General features: G+C 50.7%; 1 protein-coding gene across 1 annotated transcript in view; it reads left to right on the plus strand.

The window, feature by feature from the left end:
* The window catches only part of tenm4 (teneurin transmembrane protein 4), a 174,785-nt gene that overhangs the window by 144,148 nt on the left and 4,386 nt on the right, over positions 1–26,251 (plus strand). The window contains exons 14-18 of the mRNA XM_056610354.1: positions 4,161–4,333; positions 8,190–8,425; positions 16,443–16,739; positions 18,536–20,150; positions 24,021–24,163. Coding sequence (XP_056466329.1) covers positions 4,161–4,333; positions 8,190–8,425; positions 16,443–16,739; positions 18,536–20,150; positions 24,021–24,163 — 2,464 coding nt within the window. The remainder of the gene's footprint in view (positions 1–4,160; positions 4,334–8,189; positions 8,426–16,442; positions 16,740–18,535; positions 20,151–24,020; positions 24,164–26,251) is intronic.

Genomic DNA, 26,251 nt, shown 5'->3' on the forward strand with positions numbered 1-26,251 from the left:
CTTGCCGGGATTTATGTGCTTCATGAAAAGCATATAGCTTTTGCCAAGCAAGTTTTTTTTTTTTTCCCAGCCCCGGGCGGCTTGAGGCTACATGCTAGTGTAAGCATAATGAGATAGCCAGAGGTAGGAGTTGATTGGGTCAAAATCGACAAGAGGGAACTATTGCGTCATCTCTCTATCTCCGGCGCTGGAAGACTAGCATTCAGAGTTTTTATTTTTTTCTGTTCTATAGAGGCAGTCAGAGTCAGCTAATTCCTGGCTACCGGATGGATCCATGGCTAACTGGGTATTCCTCAAAAAACGTGTGATTAAACAGATGGGCTGGTCAGGCATCTGTTACACCTCACTGGAGAAGAGGAACACTTTGACACCTAACCGGATGCTTTGATTAATCCGAGCAGGCATTTATCACCCGTGTTTGATTTTCTTGTCGTCAGCGACAGCGGTACGGGGAATGGTGCAAAAAAAACACCAGAAGAGATAAAGTGGAAATTGAGCTAATTCAGCCATGCGTGGAGATATTTAGAAAGGTAGAGTGATGAGCCCACGGGCTTGCGAAACCCCCAACGGGTATCCAAAGCTCACTTTAGTTATTTTCCTTTTGTATTTCCCTTAAAAAATGTGTCCTCGCTGCTTTGTAGAGCAGCACTCACAGAACAACAAAACAAAACCCAACCGATTAGCACAGAAAGGATTTTGCTGAGATTAAAATATGGAGAGCGAGGAAACTGGAGGGTTTTATTTGTTTCGTTTTTTTTTTTGTTTGCACACCTAGAATGCTACACGAGGACAAGAGGATCTGTACATCATGTTTATACTGTGATTAGCATACAGACAGGGTGGCTCAGCAGCAGCTGTGGGGCAACGCTAACACACGCATTGGAGTTCAGGTGGCATGCATAATGTGCAGCTCAGGCAGCTATAGGTGGCTTTTATCTGCCTGTTCGATTTCATTTTCCTCCAATGGCCCCCACAACCGCAACGTTGAACAAATTCCTGTGCTATAGTGTTGCTTTCTTTTTTCCCTTTTGTTTTTCAAACTACATCTGCCCTCAACGTGTCCTTCAACCACAACACACAGTCCTCGCAATAAGAACTATAATCACGCACATCACTCAAAGAGATTAAGCAAAAAAAAAAAGAAGGAACGACGTTCACTATAGTATTATTATCAGTTCATACGTTCCTGCGAGCGATCTCCACCGCCCATACTTCATTCAGACATCATAACACAAACGCTGTTTTCTTTGCATAATTAGCTCTGAAGGTCAACCCACCACCGCAGGGTCAAAGCCGTAATTTGCGGACGTCGGAAGGAGGGCCAGCACCATTCATCTCCCCGCTCGGCCCCCTCCCCACACCACAAACTAATGAACGTGTGCTTAAATGTCTCGGCCTATGGACCAAATAAGATTTAGTGTAAAACACAAAACCCGGTAGCACGGGCCGGAGCGGAACACGCAGAGAGGACACATGCTAGTCACACCACGGCGGTAACCCTGTGCAACCGGATCCGCTCCGGGTTTCACAGCGGGCAGACCACGCGCTGACCCTGCGATGTTTGTGCTTGTATGGATAAAGAGATGAGGCTCGAGGGTACCGGCAAAGCTAATCAGTCTTATGATACGAGCAAGGCGGGAGGATTGTAATTTTGTAATTAGCCGGACCGTCGCGCAATTGTTAAGTAACGCGGGCGAGCGCTCGCAGCGGCGAAGAACCTTCTGATGCTCTGAACTTAAGCGTCAAATGATTCCATTGATTCTGTCATTGAGACGATATGTGACTCACATAGAATCACTTCCCTCAACGCTCCCAACGGAGCAGTCTGTCCTCGTTAGCATGATTAGTCAAACAGGAGGAGCAGGGGAGGTTTGAAGGAAAGAAGTAGAAGATATGGGTCATTGTACGTTCCTATTTAGAAGATTCTAGAGCAGAGTTGTGGCACAGGCTGTGCTGGTGGGAGTCAGGAAGTGAGGCTGGACAACGGGGGGCTGATGGGAGGAGCGGTGGTGAGCGGACGCGTGGCGTGGTCGGCCCTTGGTCGACGTCCTATGTGAAAGGTCAGACAGCAGGCGCCTGACCCGGAGGTGATGCAATCCAAATGGACTCGCGGCTATCCAGGGGGAAAGAACAATTGCTCCCGGACCGCTCATCGGCCTACCCCCCTGCACCGCCTCTTGTCCGGGGCAGGCCAGATAATAGTCCCCGGGAGGAGAAGGGGAGAGCCTCCTGCTCAAGGCCCTAATTGAGACGCCCCAGAGTTTGGGTCAGTGATCAAGCCAGGAAAACGCTGTATTGCCTTGGAATGAGATTTCTTTCCGGGCAGCTGGCTCCATTGTTCGGGGTGTGTGCAGGCGCTGGGAATGCCGTGGGTTTTTCAGGGGACTGTCTGAGCATGCGATGGCGTCGGGCGGCGGCGTTGACGGGGGGTACAGTCGGCGGGGTCCATTAAGAACTCTTAGGGGGCTGGCGCTCCCGTTTACAGAAAGCTAAATATTACATTTCTCGTCGTGCGAACAATGGAGGGGAGATACTCCGATGGGATGACAATAGTCATAGCGATGAGATACATAATGGAGGGAAATCAAACGCTGGAGATAAAAAACGGCTCCACTGCTATTTTGGATTTTCGCTAGCACCCGTAAGCGTCACGGCGATGCACAACGCCCGGGTCACACATCAACGCATCCCGGGGCTGAGCGCGGTATCAGATAACATTTATCCGCTGGTGGAGGACTCCTCCGCCGATATCCTTTCCTCTCCCATATTGAAAATTAGAGATGAATGCTTAGAGGAAACACCTCGCGAGCGGCTCCCAGTCCTCTCATTTATTAGCGGGGTTTCATTACGCTAGCCAGACAGCGTCGAGCCGGAGACGAGCCTCCACTCTGTATTCACCGCGCAGGTAATGGGCTTCATGCTCAAGTAATGTACCGCTCGCTCATTCTGAACCCCCCTGACAAGCTGAAGGATTTCAAATTGTTCCGCGCCCGTGCGCTCTCTCTCAGAGAAATGAGACAATCTGCCCAGTGGTGTTTGTGTGTGTGGTGAAGCGGCTCGCTAGCACACGGGCCGGGCACGATGCCGTCTCTCTCTCTCCGTGGTGCTCCCTTCACTTCACCACTCGCCGTTTTCCTTCGGCTGCATAATGAGATGAGGTGATAGCACTAATCTTCCAGACTAATAAGTGGTTTTCTCAGAGCGAAGGGGTGTGTGCTTCCCTCGTCCTGCTTGTGATTACCTGTCAGCTTTTTCTTTTGCGTTGAATTATTTATGCTAGTACCTAGATGTGTAAATGCACACATCCGACAGTTAAAGCGGACTAAGCGCTACTATAAGGGCTTACTTAAACCCCCGAACTGTAGGGATGACGTCCCCTGTAGTGAGACGCAGGGTGTTGGGGTCGGTGCGTCTGGATGGCTGAAGATTTAGTGCCTGTTGATGTCATTAGTCACGCAATCAACTGCCAGCCAGGGTGACCTCTGTCTGATGCTCTCCCTTATTTGGTTACATTAGCGAAGAACCTGCAATCCAAGGCCCGCTAAAAGACTTAAACAGCATATATAGAGAAATAAACCTACTAAGTGATTTGGAAAACATTTAAACACATAAAATGCTAAGATTGGCTCTTTGTGAGGCAACAATTCCATGAATGACATTTAGAGTAGCTTCTGAGGGCTTAAACTGTTAGATCAACTCCCATTTGCGTGTTTGTTTGTACGATAGGCAGGGCCATAAACGTCTAGTGGTTATGTTCCGATGTCAAACCCCAAACCTGCTTTCTATCTACTAGTCATCCATGAGTCATCATCAGTCATCCTGCCAGATGACCTGATGGCCGCAGAGAGTGTTGATATTATTAAGGACGAACTCAAAACCAACCTTTTTACTCAGGCCTTTAATTAAACAACTTATTTGTCCCTTTATTTATTTTCAGAAAATTATCGCTTTGGGTATGGATGGGCACGAGGGGGAGGTCGCGATTGAGCACTTTGTGTTCACATTTGCTTGTATGAAAAGTGCTATACAAATAAAGTTGACGTATTGATTAATGAGCGCGATGCAAAACCCCCCCCCAACTTCTCATTCACGAAAAACTGGAGAAAAGCTTCCGCCAACCAGCTCAGTAGCAGTATCTTACCCCTCCGCTTGTCTCCCAGGTACGACTCCTACGGCCGCCTGACCAACGTCACCCACCCCACGGGCAGGGTGAGCAGCTACCGCTCCGACATGGACAGCAGCGTCCGGGTGCAGGCGGAGGGCTCTAACAAGGAGGACATCACCATCACCACCAACCTGTCCGCCTCCGGGACCTTCTACACACTCATGCAGGGTAAGCAGCCTCCGGAGGGCCGGGGGGTTGAGTGAGCCAACCCCATCCCCGGAACCGTTCGGAGTGCCAGAAGGGTCCCGTATCTGGTGTCGGACTGGGTATTGGGGACCGGTGATCATGTTCGGATCATAGAGTGGATTCATTCGCCATCCCATCAGGGGGGAAGACTTCTCTCATGTTGGTGTGGTGGGGTTTGGATTTTGAAGTGGGTTTTTTGGGATTTGCTTTTTAATGAATGTACTTTTTTTTGTGGATCAATGTTCATGGGGATCTCGTGATAAGGCTCATGAGATCTGCGCAGAACGAGGATGTTGTTGTTTTTTTTAAAAATCTGTAGATTTGTAGGAGACAAAATTGCGTTCAAATTATAACCTAATTTTGACCTGATAACGTCTGTTATTATCCAGTGTGTTTACTTGCACTTACCTGATGGTGTCTGCCTTGTCAACATCGCTACCACGTACACATACCGATAAAGTCTACCACCGCCAAGTGCACTGACAACTCCCTCCCACACATCCCGCTCTCTGCTGCCCACCTCCCCAGACCTGCAGTCCACTCCGTCAGCTCTGAATCCTTTAATGCTGCAGGAGCAGCTGACATGACATCCGTCTGGTTGATTCTCTATAGCCGCCCCGTAAACAAAGCCTCACCCCACACCGGGCTTTGCGCTCCGTGCAGAGGCTCCGTCTCACAATTAGCTGTGAGGCTACACGTTGCGCTGAGGTGATTTCCCGGTGCAGGGTGCATGACTTGTGAAAACTGCTTGTTTGCTGTTCTTCCGAATGTTCCCTCCAAACTCTTTGTAGTCGTGTACACTTCGTTTACCAATATGAAAACACATTGATTTTCTGTCTCCGAGGCCAATTCATAAAACAACGTTGTTGGGCCCACGAGGAAATGTCGGGGCTTTAGGAAACGCAATCAGACCCTAGCAGTCAGAGGCTGCATCGAAACCCCTTCTCTCTCTCTCTCTCTCTCTCTCTCTCTCTCTCTCTCTCGCTCTCTCTCTCGCTCTCGCTCTCTCTCTCGCTCTCGCTCTCGCTCTCGCTCACGCTCTCTCTCTCTCTCTCTCTGATTTACTCTCCGCCTCTTCGGGCGTTCTGATATCCTGTTCTGTGCCTGACCAGCTGCCGTATTGATTACCGGTTCATAGCTTTGAACTCAGCAGCCCTCCTTCAATTTCTAAAAGATTGTAACGATTTTTCCATCCTTCTCCACCTGCCCCTCCTCCTCCTCCTCCTCCTGCTCCTCCTCCTCCTGCCCCTCCTCCTCCTCCTCCTCCTCCGCCTCCTCCTCCTCCTCCTCCTCCTCCTCCTCCTGCCCCCAGTTCTCGCCGAGTCTACCGTTTGATTCCAAAGAGCTCTCTTCCACATCCGCACCGCCCCGCCCTGGCCTCTCCCGGGCCGCGCGGGGGCAGCTGTGAAACGCAAGAAGCAGAGCTCCGGTGTCCGGCTGACTGGCCGGCCGGGTCGCCCCGGTCACCCCCGCGCGGCTGACCTTGTCCGGGACATCTGCTCCGGGGGGGGGCGGGCCGGCGCCCCGGACGCTCTGCTCCTCTAATTAATTCACCTGGTGTCCGCATTGTAAACGTGACGCAGCGCAGTGATCGCCGGACACCCGCCGCGGCGTTCTGAGGTCCTCTGGTTGGTCTTTATACCCCTCATGAACGCCCCCTCCCCCCCCCCCCCGGCCGCCCGACGCGTTGCAGACGGTGGGCTGCTGTTGTTTGCTAAGAGGAGGTGTGATACAACGGTACTTTGCTTTGCTCCGAGGTGGGAGATTTGGGTGTCCGTAACATCCGTAAGTGTAAAAGATGTAAAAGTTAAAAATACATTTTTTTTTTTTTTAGATGAGAGTAGGAACGGCCCAAAGAAGTAATAAAGATGGACAGTCTATGCTCTTTGTCCTAGATAAATGCGACAGCTTGCACGGGGGAATGTGCAGAGGTCGGAGGATATGTTTTTGGGTTTTTTACGTCGACCCTCTCGGTCAAGCTCCCTTCCAGTGATTCGATTGGCCTTCTTCTGATTGGATCACGTCGGCGCATTCAAACATCATTGCAGTTTCTCAGGTCGCGGGGGCTCAACGCTTTACGAGCGCATTACTGCCAACTCCCCGTTCAGCAATATTGCTTCCTCTTGGCCCGCTCGGTCCCAGAGGACTGACCAATCCCTGAAGTGTCTGTGTGATGGACAGGGGTATGGGCCAATGTAAGGTCAGACCCACCTCCGACCAATACAATCCCTCGGCTCCCAGCAGCGTCACATATCTTCAGGCCCTCCACTCAAGGAAAGGGCAACAAAACGCTAGACGTAACCTCCGCAAACAACAAACAAAACACAAGAACGGGAAGGCTAAACACCCCACCCGACTACGGTACATGTCAGGATTTCCCAGAAGGCACTGCAGCGTGTACATTGTACCGGTTTGGGGAGGTTTTATTTATTCATCCGCGTGTTCATTTATATATTTGCCCGTTGTTGAATGAAGTCGATGAATTAATGGGCTTGTTTGACAAGTCATTAGTTTTGGGCTGCTGGTAATGAGTGGTGTGCTGGGCAGAGGGTCCCTGGCCTGTCGCTGTGTGTGAGGAGAGGAGAGAGGGAGTGCCTCTGTCTGATGAATGTACACGAGATGTTCCCCGGTTACATTAGTCAACCGGGCTGGCGCTCAGCACAGCCTGCCTTCACCTGGGGACAACCGACTCACCGGCCTGCGTGTGTGTGTGTGTGTGTGTGCGTGTGTGTGTGTGTGTGTGTGTGTGCGTGTGCGTGTGCGTGTGTGTGTGTGTGTGTGTGTGTGTGTGTGTGTGTGTGTGTGTGTGTGTGTGTGCTTCTGTGTGTGTGCGCGCGTGCATGCGCGTGATTGTGAGTGTGGGTGTCTAAGAAGAGTGTTTATGAATGATTGTGTACAGGTGTACGTTTGTGTGTGTGCGTGTGTGCGTGTGTGACTGGCTATCCGGGCTACAGGCTAGTACGCGTGCTCGCCGCCTTGATAGGTTTCATTCCCCAGCGCTCTGGGCGGGCGGTGCAGCTGTAAAACTTTACTCCGACAGTGCTCGGAAACCCACCCCCCCCATCCTCTGCTATATCGATCACGTTGTCAGGGAAGAAACACGGTCCCCCTCCCGGTTAAATACGGCTGCCACCGCTGCCTTTCTGCTGAGCAGCCATTTCATACGACTTTATGTTTGTGTTCCCCCGAGATGAATATTTGATTTAGTCCTTTAACTTCACTTAAGAAAGTGCAAACATGCAGTGCCCCCCCCCCCCCCCCCCCCCCACACACACACACACACACACACACACCGGCCCGCCCCCATGTGTGAATAATCAGGCTCACTGTAGTGGTTAACCATCAGCAAGGACTGCCCGTCCACGACTACAGAAGAAATACAGGGCGGAGGTTTTGGAAGACCTTGTCTTAAGTCAGAGGAGTTGTTGTTGTTGTTGTTGTTCTTGTTGTTGTTGTTGTTGTTGTAAGAGGGCAGGTCGTTCATAGATGAGCGGTTTGAGCGGAAGCTATGTCTAAGCGCTAACAGTGGGCCCCAGCCTCAAACCCTGAGCCCTAGACATGGCCCTAGCCCCCCCCTAACCCTCAACTAGAACCCAGTGTTGTTATCTGCTGTTTGTTGTCCTAGAAGCTGCTGTATCATGGGGGGGGGGGGGGGGCTATTTATACTAACATGTAATAAAACAATAATGCATTTTAGTCTCCATCAGGACTATTAAAGCGTTTATAACGTTGCTTTCAACCCATGCAACCGACGCTGAAGTGACATCATCCCCAGACCGTCTGACAACCACACCCCCTCTCACGTCTCCACCCCCTCTCTTTTGATCCTCCTTCGCAGACCAAGTGAGGAACAGCTACTACGTAGGGCTGGACGGCTCGCTGCGGCTGGTGCTGGCCAACGGCATGGAGGTGTCCCTGCACACGGAGCCCCACCTGCTGGCCGGCACCGTCAACCCCACGGTCAGCAGGAGGAACGTGACGCTGGCCATCGACAACGGCCTCAACCTGGTGGAGTGGCGGCAGCGCAAGGAGCAGGCGCGCGGCCAGGTCACCGTGTACGGACGCCGCCTCCGGGTAAGGGCGCGCTCGCCGAACCGGGCCGAGCCATCGGTACCGCACACAGTACGGCTTCACCGAGTGTTGCCGTAGCGATGATGGTGATGCACACAGTACAGTTTCACAGAGTGTTGCCGTAGCGATGACGATGCGTATGGTACGGTTTCACTGTCTGTTGCCGTGGCGATGATGATGATGATGCGTACGGTACGGTTTCACCTTGTGTTGCCGTAGCGACGATGATGCGTACGGTACGGTTTCACCGAGTGTTGCCGTAGCGATGACGATGACGATGATGATGATGATGATGCGTATGGTACGGTTTCACTGTCAGTTGCCGTGGCTATGATGATGATGATGCGTACGGTGCGGTTTCGCCTTGTGTTGCCGTAGCGACGATGATGCGTACGGTACGGTTTCACCGTGTGTTGCCGTAGCGATGATGATGCATACGGTACGGTTTCACCGTGTGTTGCCGTAGCGATGATGATGCAATCGTACAGTGTACCGTTTCTTGCTGTGGTGACGATACTCAGGGTGAAACTCAAAGGGCACAGAGGGCGGAATTTGCGTTATATTTTTAGTGCAACCCAGAAATATAGAGAATCAAACACAACAGTGGACAAGACTAAAATACTAGGATTAAATCATTTTCCACAGAGCAAAGCACAAGGAGCCTGATCTAAAGGTGGCTGTATTTTTCCGCCTGCTGCATATAGGATACAATTCTATTTTGGTTGTACAATTGAAACTTGTTTTGTGTCGGTCGTGACACGGCCGTGACCTCATAAGGAGGGTTTAACAATATTTAGTGTTTAGAGTTTAGAGTTTACCAGGTTTTGCTTTGGTGTTGAGTCGTGTTGACCAGGGTTGACCTTGTGTTTACCGTTGCCATGGTGATGATCCGTAACACCTACGAACCAGTACTACACTACTGTTATACAACTTCATAGACAGTATTGCATACTTGTATGCATCATGTTTCTCCCAATTGTCATGAAAAGCATATCCATCTCTTATTATAAAACCTATAATATATAGAACAACAAAGTAAAACCAGATATTACTCAAGACACCAGATGCAGCTGGGGATCTGAGAGTTTCAGAGCACACACGGTTTAAAATATATGAAGTCATTTTCGCTTTCAAGGTGTCCTTCACAATATGTCACCTTTAATCTCCGGAAATAGTCTTCAGTGATTTGATGAATCGAAAATAAGAAGCAAACGAACGGTGTCTGTCAGACAGAAAAAAGTATTTCCCTCAGAAGGTAAGTGAGCCGTGAAGGCATCGGTTCTGAGCGGTACCTCAGGTTTCTAACTGATATAACCGTGACATTTAAGGTGTGAGCGTCCTGGGGGAAGCTTCCCTTTTGATGTGTGTCCACGAGGCTGTAGAAGAATTGGGTGTTGGCCCTTCCCCAGTCTGGTCATCAACCCCTGGGTTAAAAATCAGTCACCAGCCCTGAGTACTGAGTCACCAGGAACCGATAGAACCCCACCACCACCAGCCCCACCGCCTTAAACACCTCAACTCTGTCTCAGAAACCTTAACGTTTCAAAGTGCCTGCTCCTCGTCTCCTCCAGAGCTCTGACTGACGTCTGTCTTCTGGACGGACGGACGGACGGGCGGCGACCGGGGGAATAAAATGGTTTGCTGTTCAGTTTTAGCACTGCAGCTGTCAGACCCGCAGAGAAGCAATAACCCAAGAGGTCAATCGGTGCGACTCGGTCGGCAACGCCCGCCCAGAGCCCAGGCCGGGCGGGGAGATACCGGGGGGGAAAAGAACGTTCCTTTACCTGATAATGTAGTATCACAGATCGCTTGGATTTACAACGTTTCTCCCCAGCTGCAGCGCGGATCGCAGTGTCTTCAAACAGCAGTGCAGCAGTGCACTGAATACAGGTGACATATCCGGTGTCACCTCTTTCTACGTTCACGTCAACATCTACGTTTCTGTGTTCCTGCACGGAGCTGAAGGAAACGCCACCCGCCTCCGCTCGCGCGGCCATTAAACGATTCCCCACATCATTCGAGACCCGACGATATTGCGGCGGGAGTTCAGACTAATTGGCCCGTGGAGCTGTTGTCGTGTGTTTTGTTTTCCAGCGGTAAACGCGTCGCGCGGGGCCCTTTGTTGAACTCGTGTTCCATATGCTCCGCTAGACAACGCTAATGGGGGAGGTGCCATTTAGCGCGTGATGGGCTGTTCACTTAATGGTTGCGTCGCTCCTCTACAAGTGGGAGCCTCTAATGTATGGAGCCGCAAGAGACCCTCCCCCCCCACCCCCCCGGGGGGTGGGGGGGGGAGGAGGATGGGGCTGGGGTGCTCCACTAATGACATGAGCAGAAGGATGAGTGCGGTTGAAATCATCGAGCGACCTTGAGTGGCACGTCAAGTGATATTATGTGCGTGGCTGCCTGTGTGTGTGTGTGTGGATGTGTGTTGCTGTGTGTGTGTGTGTGTGTGTGTTGGTGTGTGTGTGTGTGTGTGTGAGTGTGTATTGATGTGGATCAGAATGTATCGCCCCAAGTGTGTTTGTCTTACATTGTGTGTGTGTGTGTGTGTGTGTGTGTACGTGCTTGTGGTATGGGAAACAGCAGCAGTGTGTGCGTTCATGTGGCATCGAAATGTGTGCATTTGTGCCACTCGGTTTGCAATGTATGGGAATCTCAGCAGCTGTGTGTGTGTGTGTGTGTGTGTGTGTGTGTGTGTGTGTGTGTGTCACTATGTGTGTAGTGTGTGTGTGTTTGTGCGTGCATGAGTGCATACATGTGTCACGATGTGCGTGTGTGTCCAGATGTATATGTGTCAATATGTGTGTGTGTCTTTTTGGGAGTTGCGTGAGTTTGTGTGTGTGTGTGTGTGTGTGTGTGTGTGTGTGTGTGTGTGTGTCTGTGTGGGTAAGCGTGTGTAACAGAGAAGGCGCGGCGCCTCAGTGGCTGTGCTCAGCACATGTGCGTGAGGCCTCCGTGGGCATCTGTGTTTGAGATGGTTCTCGTTGACCGCACACGGTACGATACGCCACGCGTGCGTGCGTGCGTGCTCGCTTGGCCCCGAGCCAGGCGAGGTAATCTGATGTACCTCGGTCTACCCATCGCCACAACGACACATGGCGCCGCCGGGCCGAGGGGGCGGTGATGGCGAGGACTTCTAATGTATTCTGCGCCGAGGAACGGTGTCCGTCTCCATGGTAACGGCGAGGGTGGGGAGGGGGGGGAGGGAAGGCTGTCAGCTGGAGTAGTTGTGCAAATGTAACAGTACAGTCTTCCGCTCCCTGCCAAGGCACAGATTTGTGGAGCTGCGCGCTCAGCCTGGAATACAAAGGCAGAGGCAGGAAGCTGCTGTGTGTGGAAACAGGACGTGAAGTATCACTTGCCGGTTTTTGACATACCCACTGCACGGCGGGTTGTTAAGTATGTTCAAGAAACGAAGCGTCGGTGTGATTTCAGCAGACAGCTCTCATATATCATGATAGATTAAACCGGGGGAGTGAACTTAACTGAGTGTGCGTTTGATTGGTAATGAAAACCGACGAAAAAGATTTGCTTTTTTTTTTGGGGGGGGGGGGGGGGGGGGCTACTTTTGTGACGGCGTATTGGGCACATCGTCTGGCTAAAGAGGTCCTTTTTACTGGAGCTATTTTCACAGGAGTAACGTTTCTTTTTAATGGAGCCCTGATTGGAACTGCTGGAGTGTGGCCTAACTACCTCCCTTCCTTTCCACGCACGTCCTCTTGCGTAAAGATCTGCCTGACGCCGGCCCTGTCCAATTTAAAATAATTCCCACTTGAGTGGGTTCCTGGGTCCTCCCGAGAGCTGGGAGCTGTAAGAGCTTTCTCACAGCTCAGCGACCCCCGTGTCAGCCGTATCCTCATCCTTCTCCTCTAACACACCAGGGGTGTATCTGCCGGTCCACTATAGCCTGGACCCCCACCACCACACCTCCCGTGGCCCGACCAACCGTCCCGCATATTAAGAGGGATCTCTCTCCCGGCCGTTTTAATATCCACTTCCGTCATACACTTTCTCGGCAAAACACGATTGAAGATCCTTCGCCATATATTTCGACTTCCTATTTGGTCATTTTGCAGGGGCCGTTTATCCGAGGGGACTTAGAGTGATGTTTCTTTTTGTTTTAGATTCATCTTGTGTTATGTTGCTAAACAGCAGGTAGGGGTTAGGGCATCTTGCCCACCCAACCACTAAATCAACCCCACCTCCATGCTTCCACAATCTCCAGTCGGTCGGTCGGTCGTTCGTGTCGACTCAAAAGCAGAAGTGTAGCCCGCCAGATGCATGACGGATAGATCAACCTTCCGGCTGCTAAAGTCGGCCCGTGTCGACCTGTAGGCGGATCTATCCATCGTGCATCTGGGGTGCGACACTCCCCTGTGTGATGTCACTAAAGGGCTCTATTTATAAATGGTTGGTAATGGCTCATCAACCTCACACTCGGTGGTAAACCACCAAGTATACAGTGGCTACAGCTGCGAGGGGACTGCAGCTAAGAGACTTTGGGGTAATTGACTCGGGGCGGTCTATTCCTCATGTTGACACCTGTGGCCACACCAGTCGCCACAGGTTTCAACGCGCCACCGCAGAGTTGCCCCTGCAGTTCATGAGAGGTGCCCAGGTCTCTCGCTCGTGTGGAGAACTTTGCTTACCATTCGTTCTCTCCTCGCAAGACTGGCGGTGCCCTGGTTAAGAGGCCCGCACGGGACCCCATGGGGGGGGCCCGTCCCCCCTCCCCTAAACACCCCCTGTCATTCAGCACGCTCAAATTGCTAGTTTCGTTCCCCAAACCCCCCCGCAGGGAGAAGGGCTCTTCAGGCGGCTCTGGCTCCGAGGGTAAAGTGATCTTCTTAGTAGGTCCCGCTGACGTTAATTGGCTGCGGTGTAATTGTCCCTTCACAGATGAGAGGGCGCGCCGCGCTGGGGAAACCGAGTGGAATACCCGGCGTCTCTCTGTAGCCCCCCCTACCCCTACGAGGCTACCCTTCTCTACCCTGAGCCCCCCCCCCCAACATATACCCTTATAGCACCCCCCGGTCGTTCCTCCCCGTCTACGCCCTACACACCCACCGACGTCCTCCTCCCCCTCCCCTCCACGCCCTACGCACCCCACTAAGGCCTCCCCCCCCGCCCCTCGCCGATACCCTCCCTGCTCCCTGCATGATAAGATGACTCCTTATTGATCCCCAGACGAGGTGATTTGGGTGTTTACCGGCAGGAGGTAGACAGGTGAAAAGTAGAGGTGCCAAGGATATGACAAACGAAAACGCAATGTGATAAAACATAAATACGTAGTACAATAGACGGGGACGAAACATATCATGTCATCTATAAAGAATAAACAACTCAACAAACCAATGTGTGGGTTTAGATATTAAAAGGGGGAACTAGAAGGAGGTAGATCCTATTCTGAAGTGTAGGCTGACGGGCTCCGACGCTGTTGTACAGCCTGATGGCCCGCTTCCCCCCAGCCCTCCCCCAGGAGGCCTCCCCTCCCCCCAGCCCCTCCCCCAGCAGCCCCCCCCAGCAGGCCTCTGGCTTGCAGCCAGCATTAGCTTTAGGGGCTGCTTTAAAGCTTGCTGAGGCGTTGCCAAGGGAGCTGGTTCTGAACCTGGAGAGGCCCATGCAGGTTAATCAGAGACACACACTCTGTGTCTTTGTGTATGTGTGTGTGTATGTGTTTTGAGGTTGTGATTGTGTGCGCGTTTGTGTGTGTGTGTGTGTGTTTTGAGGTTGTGTGTGTGTGTGTGTACGTGTTTGTGTGTGTGTGTCTGTGTGTCTGTGTGTTGGGTTGTGTGGGTGATGTTTGTGCGTGTACTGTATATGCACATGCTTGTGTGCATTTCTATGTATATATATACACAGATATATCTGTGTATATTGGTGTGAGTGTGCGTGTGTGTGTGTGAATTTGTTTGCGTGAATGTGTGTGTGTGTGCGTGTGTGTGTGATGGTGGTGCATAGGAAGGGGCTGGAGGTTGTTTAATTAAAGTCTGTGGTTCTCTCCACCAACATTTTCCCCTCCGATCGAGCAGATGGCCTGGAAAGGGGAGGGTCTGCCCCGGCCACGTAAGACCTCCTTCCTGCCGGAGTTTAGAGCCAGCGCCCCCCCCCCCCCCCCCCCCCCCCCCTCCCCGTCGGGGGAATCGCCGGAAGAGAGATGAAGGAATAAAGAGAGAGAGCAGCGGGGGTCAGTCACCGGCATCCTGTCCACCTCGACATGGATGTCTGGGGAAACGGACCCCATTCAGAGAGTGGGGGTCTACATGCCCCCGATCACAGCCCTCACCACGGGGGGGGGGGGGGGGGGGAGGGGGGCGGCCCTCGGGAGACGCAGCCCGCTGAGTTCACATCGACCGCAGCCCCCGTCTGTGCGGCGGCGGTGGAGCGACGCGAGGCTTCGACGCGCCTCAAACTTCCGACATCAGTCGCTCCCCGGCGCCAATCGATTCTTTTTTTTTTTCCTTCAGCCCTTTTCCAATTTGTGGAAATTGGCTAAATCAAAAATCACAGACGTTCTTTGGTGGTTCTTCCTCTGTAAGTGCTCAGAATGATTTTAATGATCAACGGGCGCGGCGATTCTGAGCTTGAAAAGGCAGACAGACTCAGGATTGGATGGAAGTCAAAGGAAAGTGGTTAGAGTGGTAATTATTGTAGCTGCAACACTTTGTTATCTCCGTGACTTCAAGGTTTTCTATAACCAAAATACAAAAACAACTATGAGAACAATTTGAAAATACATTTTTGATGATGGAAACTCCCGTTCCAAGGTCTCACCGCAAAAAAAGAGAGATGGGCACGAAAAAATCCCATTCATTCAACTGATTACTGTACTTTACTTTCATTCTGATATTTGATGATAACACTGCACTGTCCTTGAGGTCATTAATGAGCAGAGAGGCTGTGAGGCTACTTTCTCAAGGATGCCTACAGTTCAGACTACGGACATTGGGGTTCGAACCGGGAACCTTTTGGCTGTGAGACAAAAACGGGCAGTTCGTTTTTGGGTTTAAACAATGTTTGTGTAAGCAGATGTCCAGCCATGGAAGAAGTCGGGGTCGCAAACATTTTCATAGCTAGAAACGGGTTCCTAGAAAAGGTTGGAAACATTTTTTCCGACCTGTGCTACGCCTACACACGTTGGAACATGCTTTTATTCAAGTTTAGGACACATTTATAATGTGATATTTCCAAAATGTGTTGCTTTGTGCATTTAATCAATTGTTTTATAATGTAATGGTTGACATTGATGTTTTGAGATAATTTGTTGTTGCTTTATAATTACACTTTGAGAAAATTGTGGTGGCTAAATAACATACAGCCCACATAAGCAGCGTTGCTGCAGCGTGACCATTTCTTTCCACTGTTACCCGCTGGCAATGGCCTTCTTGCGGTAATGTTGCGCATAAAGAGGGCCCTGACACTCCATGCGCAGTCACTGCAGTTGTATCTATCAATTCTTTACCGTCTGCATATTACAATTTGGTGGTACACCTAAAGTCCAAGGTTGGTAAACACCACACTAGTCGTTATTACCCATTATCCTTGTCTCACTCCTCCTCTTCCCTCTCTCCCTCTCCCCCTTTCTTTGTTTCTTTCTCCCTCTCTCCTACTTTGTCCATCTCTCTCTCTCTCGCCCCCCCCCCTCTCTCTTCCCCCACTCTCTCTCTCCCTTTCTTTCTTTCTCTCTCCCTCTCTCCTACTTTGTCCATCTCTCTCTCTCCCCCCCCTCTATCGTCCCCCAATCTCTCTCTCTCGCCCCCCCTCTCTCTTACTCTCTCTCGCCCCCCCTCTCTCTTACTCTCTCTCGCCCCCCCCCTCTCTCTCTCTCTCTCTCTCTCTCTCTCTCTCTCTCTCTCTCTCTCGCCCCCCCCTCTCTCTCTCTCGCCCCCCCTCTCTCGTCCCCCACTCTCTCTCTCTCGCCCCCCCCCCCTCTCTTACACACTCTCGCTCTCCTCTCGCCCCCCCCCCCCCCCCCCCCTCTCTGCCTCCCTCCCTCTATCCCTCGTACCACCTCCAGGTCCACAATAGGAACCTGCTGTCGCTGGACTTCGACCGGATCACACGAACGGAGAAGGTGTACGACGACCACCGGAAGTTCACCCTGAGGATCCAGTACGACCAGGCGGGCCGGCCCACCCTCTGGGCCCCCAGCAGCCGGCTCAACGGCGTCAACGTCACCTACTCCCCGGGGGGGCACGTGGCTGGGATCCAGAGAGGCACCATGTCGGTGCGCATGGAGTACGACCCCAACGGACGCATCACCTCCCAGATCTTTGCCGACGGCAAATCATGGAGCTACACCTACCTAGAGAAGGTAGGATAAGATAGTTCTTTATCCATCCCGGACAGGAAGTCTTTGAGCTGCTCCAATCTGTACAAGGTGTCATAAGAGAATTTAAGATGGTTCTTTATTGATCCCAGACAGGAATTCTTTGAGCTACATCAACCTTGAGAAGTTAAGGACAAGGTGTTTGATTCTTTAGAGATGTATTGCACCTGTAGAGCAGCAGTTGAAGGCCATATAGAATGTTTAACAATCCAAAAAGTTTTCTTTTTGTGGAGGCTCCCTGTGGAATCTTGACCGAGGACATTTTAGAAGTCTCTAAAAAATACAACATTTTACTTTTTAAGCTTATAATTAGCCTTCACCGAGCCAATCATGTTTGTTTTTTGTTTTATCTGATTTAATTTAATCTTGGTTATATTTTCTCCTGCTTATCTTAAACTCATCAATCAACATTATTTGTACCTATACACTGTTTATATTTGTTATTTTATCAAGTGCATAAAGCTCACTGTTTACTTTATCTCTCCCATCATGTTCTTAACTGTCTACCGGCTTATCTGATGTAAAAGTCCTTTGAAAAGGGCTAAACAAACAAAGGTTATGATTATTATTATTATTTCAGACTGCGGTCTCCACTGGATAGAGGCGTCGTAACGTTAAGATGTGTTTGCCATAAGATGTTGTATAAAAAGGCTGGGATTGATCCCAATGTCTCAACATGGTGGGAGAGCCTAAAATAGCCAAAATGACATGAACCAAAAGAAATGTCAGTTGAGGCTTGCTAATTAAAGGCGAGACCGTTGCAGCCAATGTAAAAGGCTTCAATGCTGTGTCTTAACAGCTGTAACCCTGTTAATAGTTAGCAGTCAGCCCCCTCTTTTAAGCCATGCACTAAGATGCTGGCAGCCCGTTGTGACAGCCATAGAAATAATTTAATGGCGTTTTTTGTGGCATGCAAGTGCACTGACTGTGGCAGCCATTTTACCGTGTTGTGTTCGTGTCCCTCATGCTGCTTGGTTCAAAGGATCCGACAGACAGGAAATAAGGAGCTGTCCCTTCAGGAAATGATGTGTCATGGGAGGATCAACAGCTTAGTTTTAATATGGAAATGAATTTGGAGTGTTAATACGTTAACCCTTTGAAAAATAATACAAACAATATTATAACTGCTGCTGCTACTACTAAAACTTGAATAATATACTAATAATAACAATTATAATCATAATAATAGCAATTATCAATATATAACCAGAACAATATTATTTATATTAAAAATACATATCATAATAATAATAATAATTATAATAATTAAAACATAAATAATAAATTAACAATTATAAACAGTTTTATAATCATAATCAAATAAATAGTAATGCTTTTGATAATAAATTAGTTTTTCTGTGGTCTGCCATGAAAGTGCATTGGAATAATAATCTTGCGAAGTTTATTGTGCCTTATTTCCTTGAGTACGAGCTACGTAGGTAACAAGCTGAACTCATTAAGAGCTACTTAGTGTTATGTTGAACGTTGTTTATACATTTCATTGGTGAAATTGTTTCGCTATGTAATTGCTGTGTTTAAGATACGCACAATTGGTTATTATTTCACTTGCGACTTGTTTCTTTATTGAGAGGCAATCTGGTATGTGAACAAATAAATCCATAAAAAAAACAAATTAAATAAATTAGCATGAAAGACTTTCCAAGAAGTACAATGTTCTCGGATGAAATGCGCGAACCCCGCTGTACTGCCAAATAGCAGTCGCTGCGTCCAGAAGACGGTCCGAGCGGTCGTAACGGCATTCTCTCTCTCTATCTCTGCAGTCCATGGTGCTGCTGCTCTACAGCCAGCGGCAGTACATCTTCGAGTTCGACAAGAACGACCGGCTCTCGTCGGTGACCATGCCCAACGTGGCGCGCCAGACCCTGGAGACGACCCGCTCCATCGGCTACTACCGCAACACCTACCGGCCCCCCGAGGGCAACGCCTCGGTGCTGCAGGACTACAGCGAGGACGGCCAGCTCCTCCAGACCACCTACCTGGGCACCGGCCGCCGCGTGGTCTACAAGTACGGCAAGCTGGACAAGCTGCTGGAGATCCTGTACGACACCACCCGCATCGCCTTCTCCTACGACGAGGTGTCGGGCATGCTGAAGACGGTGAACCTGCAGAGCGAGGGCTTCACCTGCACCATCCGCTACCGGCAGATCGGCCCGCTCATCGACCGGCAGATCTTCCGCTTCAGCGAGGAGGGCATGGTGAACGCCCGCTTCGACTACGTCTACGACAACAGCTTCCGGGTGACCAGCATGCAGGCGGTCATCAACGAGACGCCCATGCCCATCGACCTGTACCGCTACGACGACGTGTCGGGCAAGACGGAGCAGTTCGGCAAGTTCGGCGTCATCTACTACGACATCAACCAGATCATCACCACGGCGGTGATGACGCACACCAAGCACTTTGACGCCTACGGCCGCGTCAAGGAGGTGCAGTACGAGATCTTCCGCTCGCTCATGTACTGGATGATGGTGAACTACGACAACATGGGCCGCGTGGTGGTGAAGGAGCTGAAGGTGGGGCCCTACGCCAACACCACGCGCTACACCTACGAGTACGACGCCGACGGGCAGCTGCAGGCGGTGTCCATCAACGACAAGCCCCTGTGGCGCTACAGCTACGACCTCAACGGCAACCTGCACCTGCTGAGCCCCGGCAACACGGGGCGCCTCACGCCGCTGCGCTACGACCCGCGCGACCGCATCACGCGGCTGGGCGACGTGCTGTACCGCGTGGACGAGGACGGCTTCCTCAAGCAGCGCGGCAACGACTACTTTGAGTACAGCTCGGCCGGACTGCTCACCAAGGTGTACAACCGGGTGAGCGGCTGGAGCATCCGCTACCGCTACGACGGGCTGGGCCGCCGCGTGTCCAGCCGCAGCAGCGCGGGCCACCACCTGCAGTTCTTCTACGCCGACCTGTCCAGCCCCACGCGGGTCACCCACATGTACAACCACACCAGCTCGGACATCACCTCGCTGTACTACGACCTGCAGGGCCACCTGTTCGCCATGGAGCTCAACAGCGGCGACGAGTTCTACGTGGCGTGCGACAACATCGGCACGCCGCTGGCCGTGTTCAGCGGCGCCGGCCTCATGATCAAGCAGATCCTGTACACGGCGTTCGGCGAGGTCTACCTGGACACCAACCCCAGCTTCCAGGTGATCGTGGGCTACCAGGGCGGGCTGTACGAGCCACTCAGCCGGCTGGTGCACATGGGCCGGCGGGACTACGACGTGATGGCGGGCCGGTGGACCACGCCCGACCACGAGGTGTGGGCGCGGCTTAACAGCGACCACATCGTGCCCTTCAACCTCTACATGTTCAAGAACAACAACCCGCTGAGCAACAACGAGGAGACCAAGTGCTACATGACAGGTGGGTCTGATTGTTCATTCTGTACTCGGAGAGAGAGGATGGGCCGTACCCCTCTTGGATAGAGCAGATGGTCCATTCTCCTCTTTAGGAAGGTCAGACGGTCCATACTCCTGTTGGAAAGGTCAGACGGTCCATACTCCTGTTAGATAGAGCAGGTGGTTCATACTCCTGTTAGATAGAGAAGATGATCCATAGTCATTTTAAATAGGTAAGATGGTCCATGCTCCCCTTAGATAGGACAGATGGTCCATACCCCCTGTTAGTAAGGTGAGATTGGCCATGAGCATACAACTACCTACAAGGGGGGTGGCAGTAGCTCAGGGGGGTAGAGCGGGTCAGCTGGCAACCAGAAGGTCGCTAGTTCAATCCCCGGCTCCTCCTAGATACGTGTTGTCCCTTAGCAAGACACCTAACTGACTGCTCCAAACGAGTTGGCTGTTGACTCAGTTGTTGGATAAAAGCGTAAACAAAATCCCCAAAATTGTAATCAGCCATACCATTCTTAGATGAAGAGGCTAGTCGATGATCCATACTCCAGTTATATAGAACAGTGGGTCCATACTCTTAGGCCGTCTGTAAGTCTAAACGTCTATCCTCCGCTGAGAGAAGACAGTCTGCCTGTTGCTCCGTGACAGACGGGTCTGAACTTTCCTCTTCCACTTGCTCTTAGAAGGTCGCTTTGAGCTCTGTGACTGGTAGGTCACAACGCCCCTGCCGCACTCAGAGACCATCAGCTGCTCGTTTCTCCACGACTGCTAGGTCAGAGGAGGCGTCCTCCACTTAGAGGGAGAAGGTTTACCACTCGTGCTCACCACCTGAAGTTATGACAGGCGGATTCAGAACGAGCGCGGGATATTTAGCCCCCAAAACGGTTATTTACAAGGGTGACCTCCCCCCGGTGTCGACGACTGAGTCTCACTGATTTCCGGGGGAACACAGGAGGGTGACAGATGGTGTGGGAACAGAACAAAGGCGGCAGAAGCTACACTGACAGATATCCTCGTTTACTAAGTCATGAGGCGGCTGCTGGAATAATCACTTGGGTGTTTTGTCGCTTTGTTTGTTTAGGTTGTGTTGTCGATTTTCGGCACACCGTTGCCGAAAGACAACAGGGGCGTGTGCGATGGTATTTCCTGCCAACGGTAAATTGAAAAAGGTGGAAAATGTTACAAGAGCTATCTCGCTGGGACTTTGTTTCCCCCCGCTCAGAGAACCACTGTGGTTGTGAATTTGAGTCTATGCGCTCGTGTGTGTTTGGATGTGCGCGTTGGAGCTTGTGTGCGGGCATGTGTATGTAAGAGAGCAAAAGACTGTGTGACTTTTTAAAAATGTATTGTACGTGCCTCACATGTATGTGTGTGGGTGAGTGTTCGGGTGTGTCTGTATGAGTGTATGTCTCTGTGTGTGTTTGTGTTAACATGTGTGTGTTTAAAGGAGTGTTTGTTTGTGTCTGCGTGCATGTCTGTGTGTGTGTGTGTGTCTGTGTGTGCGTGTGTGTTGTGTCTTTGTGTGGATGTGTGTGTGCGTGTGTGTGTGTGTGTGTGTGTGTGCGTGTGCTTGCGTGAGCGCCGCGTATCATTTATGGCTCTCCAAAGGAAACAATGGTGTGGAGCAAAGACCCCTCTGTGGCCGCGCGGTCGGAACTGTTCCCAGAAAGAGCACATCATCCCTGGGTTGCTTTGTGGTACGCTGGGGGTAAAAGGCAGAGGAAGCTGCCCAGCAGAGTGCACAATGAAGAGCTGGCCAGGGGAGGCAGCTCTGGCCTCCACTGCTGAGAGCAAGTCCGCACGTCGAAGGATGAGCCCTGTTCAAAGTGGACACAACCAAAACAATTATATATAAATAACACGGTTCTAACCTAAAAGGATGGGGATCTTCACATGCATAATTCAGACCGACGGTGTGTTAATTCCATTTGTATTTTTCTCTTGTAAAAGCGATTCTCAATGAGACCAACCTGATTAATACATATTCATTATGAGGCTTTTGTTACCCTGACAATGATAGGAGAAAAACACTTAATAATACGGTATTATTTGCAGGGAGGATAGTGTACTGTCTAGGGGGGTCAACTCCGAGACGATGGGAGTTTATTTGGAGGCGTCCTTAAGCCTTTTTCCTGCTTTCCCTTAATGACCTGCATCTCAATTCACTGTATGACACATTGAATTGAGATGCAGGTCACTGCTTATTACAAAAACCTTTTAATTTCACATATATTTTATAAAGGTTAAGAGCGCTATTCGAATATTTACAATGTTTTGCACAGTCCTGGTTTTAGCCACTTAACCAAACTGCACGTACATTTAATGAGATCCAATTCACATACATTATGCCGTTAATTCTCGACACTCTACACCCGTCTGACAACCAATATAAAAGCACACAGCCGAGATCTGCCAACCTTCACTCATTCGTCCCGACTTGACAACGAAAAGAAAGCGCGTTATATATTTTTTTGTTGTTTCAGGTGAGCAATAGCTCTCGGCAGCTCTGTGTTTAAGCAGAGCTGTTTCCTGCTCCCTGGCAGCCCAACTGAGTGTCGTTTGGCTCTACTCCCCCATTAGGGCCCTCGCTGGCATTTGAATGCTAAACAGACCGTTAGATACAGCGGAGAGGGTCTGCCTCGATTGTGATTGATGCCGCTGACATTTCCATTCCTTTCACTAAATTGCTCCGGTTCCTTTCATTGTCCTCAAATTTGTATTTAAAAAAGCTTTGTCAGGTGACACAAGGTGCCAGTGCCACGCCAGCCCCCCTCCCCCGGGGGTCACAGCCATCATTTTGATGTCTTTTACAAATATATTGTGAGTGCTGCGCCGCCATTGGTCGGATTCAACAGGCTGGCACTCCCGATTCTTCCCTCAAGCCCCTTCCCCCCTTTTTATACACACAAGAGGGATAATGGTTAGTAATTAATTAGTAGTAGTAGCGCCGATACAAGGGAGAACATATCACAGAAAGCGGGCCATAGGTCAAGCTAATTACTCGCAGGCCTGTGCAATCCCACTTTAATTCAATATTTTTCCACATGTGATAATCATTGATCCCCCATAAACCCCAGGATAACCCCTGCTACATCTGGACCCCCGGACGTAAAGCTGCTTTAGAACGGGCCTGAAGGGTGTAGCGCTCCACTGTGGACCCAGCTGCCATCTGTCATTAGTGGACCACCTGTAGCTGTTGTTTGTTATGAATCGCCACCAACCGGAGAGGTAATCAAAGCGTGGCCAGGTCGAGTGTGTGGAGCAGGGCTGAAGAGGGCTTCAAGGGGACACTCCACCAAGCTGCTGTTGTTAGCGTCTTGCGGCCGTTTCCTCTGGGGAGCGACTGTGTCTCCACTCGGCTGAACGTCTGACCCGGGGTTCCCAATGCAGACGGTTTTTTTTTTCTAACGAGCCACCCACCAGCCCCAGCCATGTGCCTAAATGCCTGCTAGCTCGCTCGACAGCAAAGCATAGGCTATCATAGCATGTTCGAGAGACAAAAAAAGAGACAAAATTAGCATACATTTAAATTGTGTATGCTTGCATAAGGCCTGTATGTAATCAAGCATACTATTTATTTATGGTAAATACAATCTTTGCTTATGTACATGATGAAAATACATTTGTTTTTACCGTTTTATTAGTTATCTTCAGAGCAACCAAGCAGTTCATGCATGGTTGCTCCTTTAGTGCCCTCTTGTGGACCCCCAGTCGGCTCTCAACCCACACTTTGAGTACCACCGTTCCAAGGGACCAGTCCACTGCTTATTCCCTCAAGCCTGCTACCCTAGTCAGTTTGTTACCAACAAGTCGGCCCCCTGCTGCTCAACCTATATGCGTCTAACATAGCACGACGTCCTCCCTCCTCCTCTCCCCTCCACAGATGTGAACAGCTGGCTGGTGACCTTTGGCTTCCAGCTGTACAACGTGATCCCGGGCTACCAGAAGCCCAACACTGACACCATGGAGCCCTCCTACGAGCTGCGCAGCACCCAACTCAAGATGCAGGAGTGGGACAGCACCAAGGTGAGCCAGACCGCCACGCCACCTGTGTTCTCCACACCTCAGACCTCGCCAAAGATAGTTCACACCAGTCCGCCAGATCGCCTTCTGCCTTTCCCAAAAAAATCGTTAGCTCACAGACACGCTCTCTGGGAGTCGGGTTCTCAGTGTACACACTGGTGGGGAGGGGTAGTGATCAGGGCCAAACCGCGGCCCAGTGATCCGGGTCTTTGCACTCTGTCCTCCTCTTTGGGGAAAGGGGGTCAGGCTAAACAGCTCTTGTAATTGTTCTGCCATTAGGGAAATTCACTCTCCATTCCCCCCCCCCACCACTTGCCATCGATTTCAGCTCCCAGCTACACCCTCAGACATGCTCTGGTTCCCGCCTTTATCAGCCCTTTTTAGTCGCCTCCCAACTCACCCTGAATTATTGAACAGGCTGCCGCCGCCACGGCCCCCGGGTCGGGTGACGGCTTCTTCTGAACGGCAGCCATCGGCCAGGCCAAGTGACGGGCTGAACGGGCTGAACAGACGGGTGAACATCACCCCGGTCCCTCGCCTCAACATGATAGGCTTTTCATGGGCAGTAAGAGCAGGACTCGTCCCCCTTTTGGAAAGCCCTAAAAGCTTTCGAAGGTAATGAGTGAAACCACTCTCAGTGGAAGGCTAGATTCCTGAACGCAAACGCCTGAACGGAGAGGCAGTTGAAGATGCAGAAAAGGAAACTATAGAGGGTGAAAACTGAGTGTCACTTTCTATTCGACGGAGGAAGCCGTTAAAGATGGATTGTATTCGATTCAAGGTATTAATATTCCACGCAAGGAGGAGTTATGTAACGTGTGCATTAAAAAACCTTCCCAAATTAGGACCAACTAGGTGGTATGAGTCAACCCCACACATCCCGCCCTGCGGTTGTTTACAATGCGTCATTATCGTCGCTGACAAACAATATAGGAATCAACATTTGAAACGGTACGGAAAACCTTGACATGCGTGTAAGTGTTCACTGGCTATTAAATACACTTACCGCCTAACACCAAAGACTCACAGAGGCAAGTTCAACCAGATGGATCCTGGAGGTGGACTATGGCAGTCTGCCACAGTCCGTTCTACAGGGGGATGAACCATAATGCACCCCCAGTGCCTTGACAGTGCAGCAACGGGGGGTACCGTACACAGAGCAGGGTACAGTGCATCTGGGATCCAGCAGTCCTACTATGTAACAGCAGATCTCCTTGGGGGGGGGGGGGGGGGAGACGGCACAGAACCTGGCCCGAAAAACCGAAAAATGGCATGGGACCAAGTATAGCTCCTTGTTTGCTGTTCCTTTTATTAGGGAGATATTCTAATGAAGAGAAATGTGTTTGCACGAATAGATTAAACTTTCAGAAGGGGATTTTAATACCTGTACTTCTACAGTGGCCAGTCTGCATGATGTTGATTTGTAAACACTGTACGGACACTGTCTTACAGTTTACTAGTGCCTGCCGAATTTGTGTTAGCTGTCAAATAGCCAATCACGCTCTTAAAGATCCCATCTCTACCAACATGATTGGTCGACTCGAAACGAATATGTAGTGAGGAAAGTGAAACACAGTTTTGATCTGGTCCGGAGTTTGAGCTTGTGACACTAGGATACAGTAGGTGTTGGTATGGAGCCCACTCTGGTTCTCCCCTTCCTCCTCCATCTCTCAGAGATGGTGTCTGCTCCAGGAGGGTTGTTTGATATCCGTTGCGAGAGACCAACCCGTACAGTCGCAAAAGCCCTGCCCTCCCCACCCCTCCACCCTCCTCCCTCTGTGGGACGCCCCTGAACGTGGCATGTGTTAGCACTATAAAGACCCCGTACAGTGCCAGATTATGTTATTCTATTCATAGATATTCTGTTTCAAACGTGGGAGCACGTGGATGCGATGGAATACGGGAGTGGAGAAAACGCTCTCTTGAGAAGTCAGGAGCCGGCGGGGTGCATCCCAATTCTGAATCGACATAGTTTTTCTCTTTAATGGTGTTCAAAGATCGGCTTTTAATGCACCTGGCCACAACCCCGCAGTTTACAAAGTCTACCGCCCCCATAGAGAGTCAAAGCCAGTAGTTATCCGTGGCCTAGAA

The sequence above is a fragment of the Gadus chalcogrammus genome, chromosome 16 (assembly GCF_026213295.1).
Source record: "Gadus chalcogrammus isolate NIFS_2021 chromosome 16, NIFS_Gcha_1.0, whole genome shotgun sequence".
Classification (NCBI taxonomy): Eukaryota; Metazoa; Chordata; class Actinopteri; order Gadiformes; family Gadidae; genus Gadus; species Gadus chalcogrammus.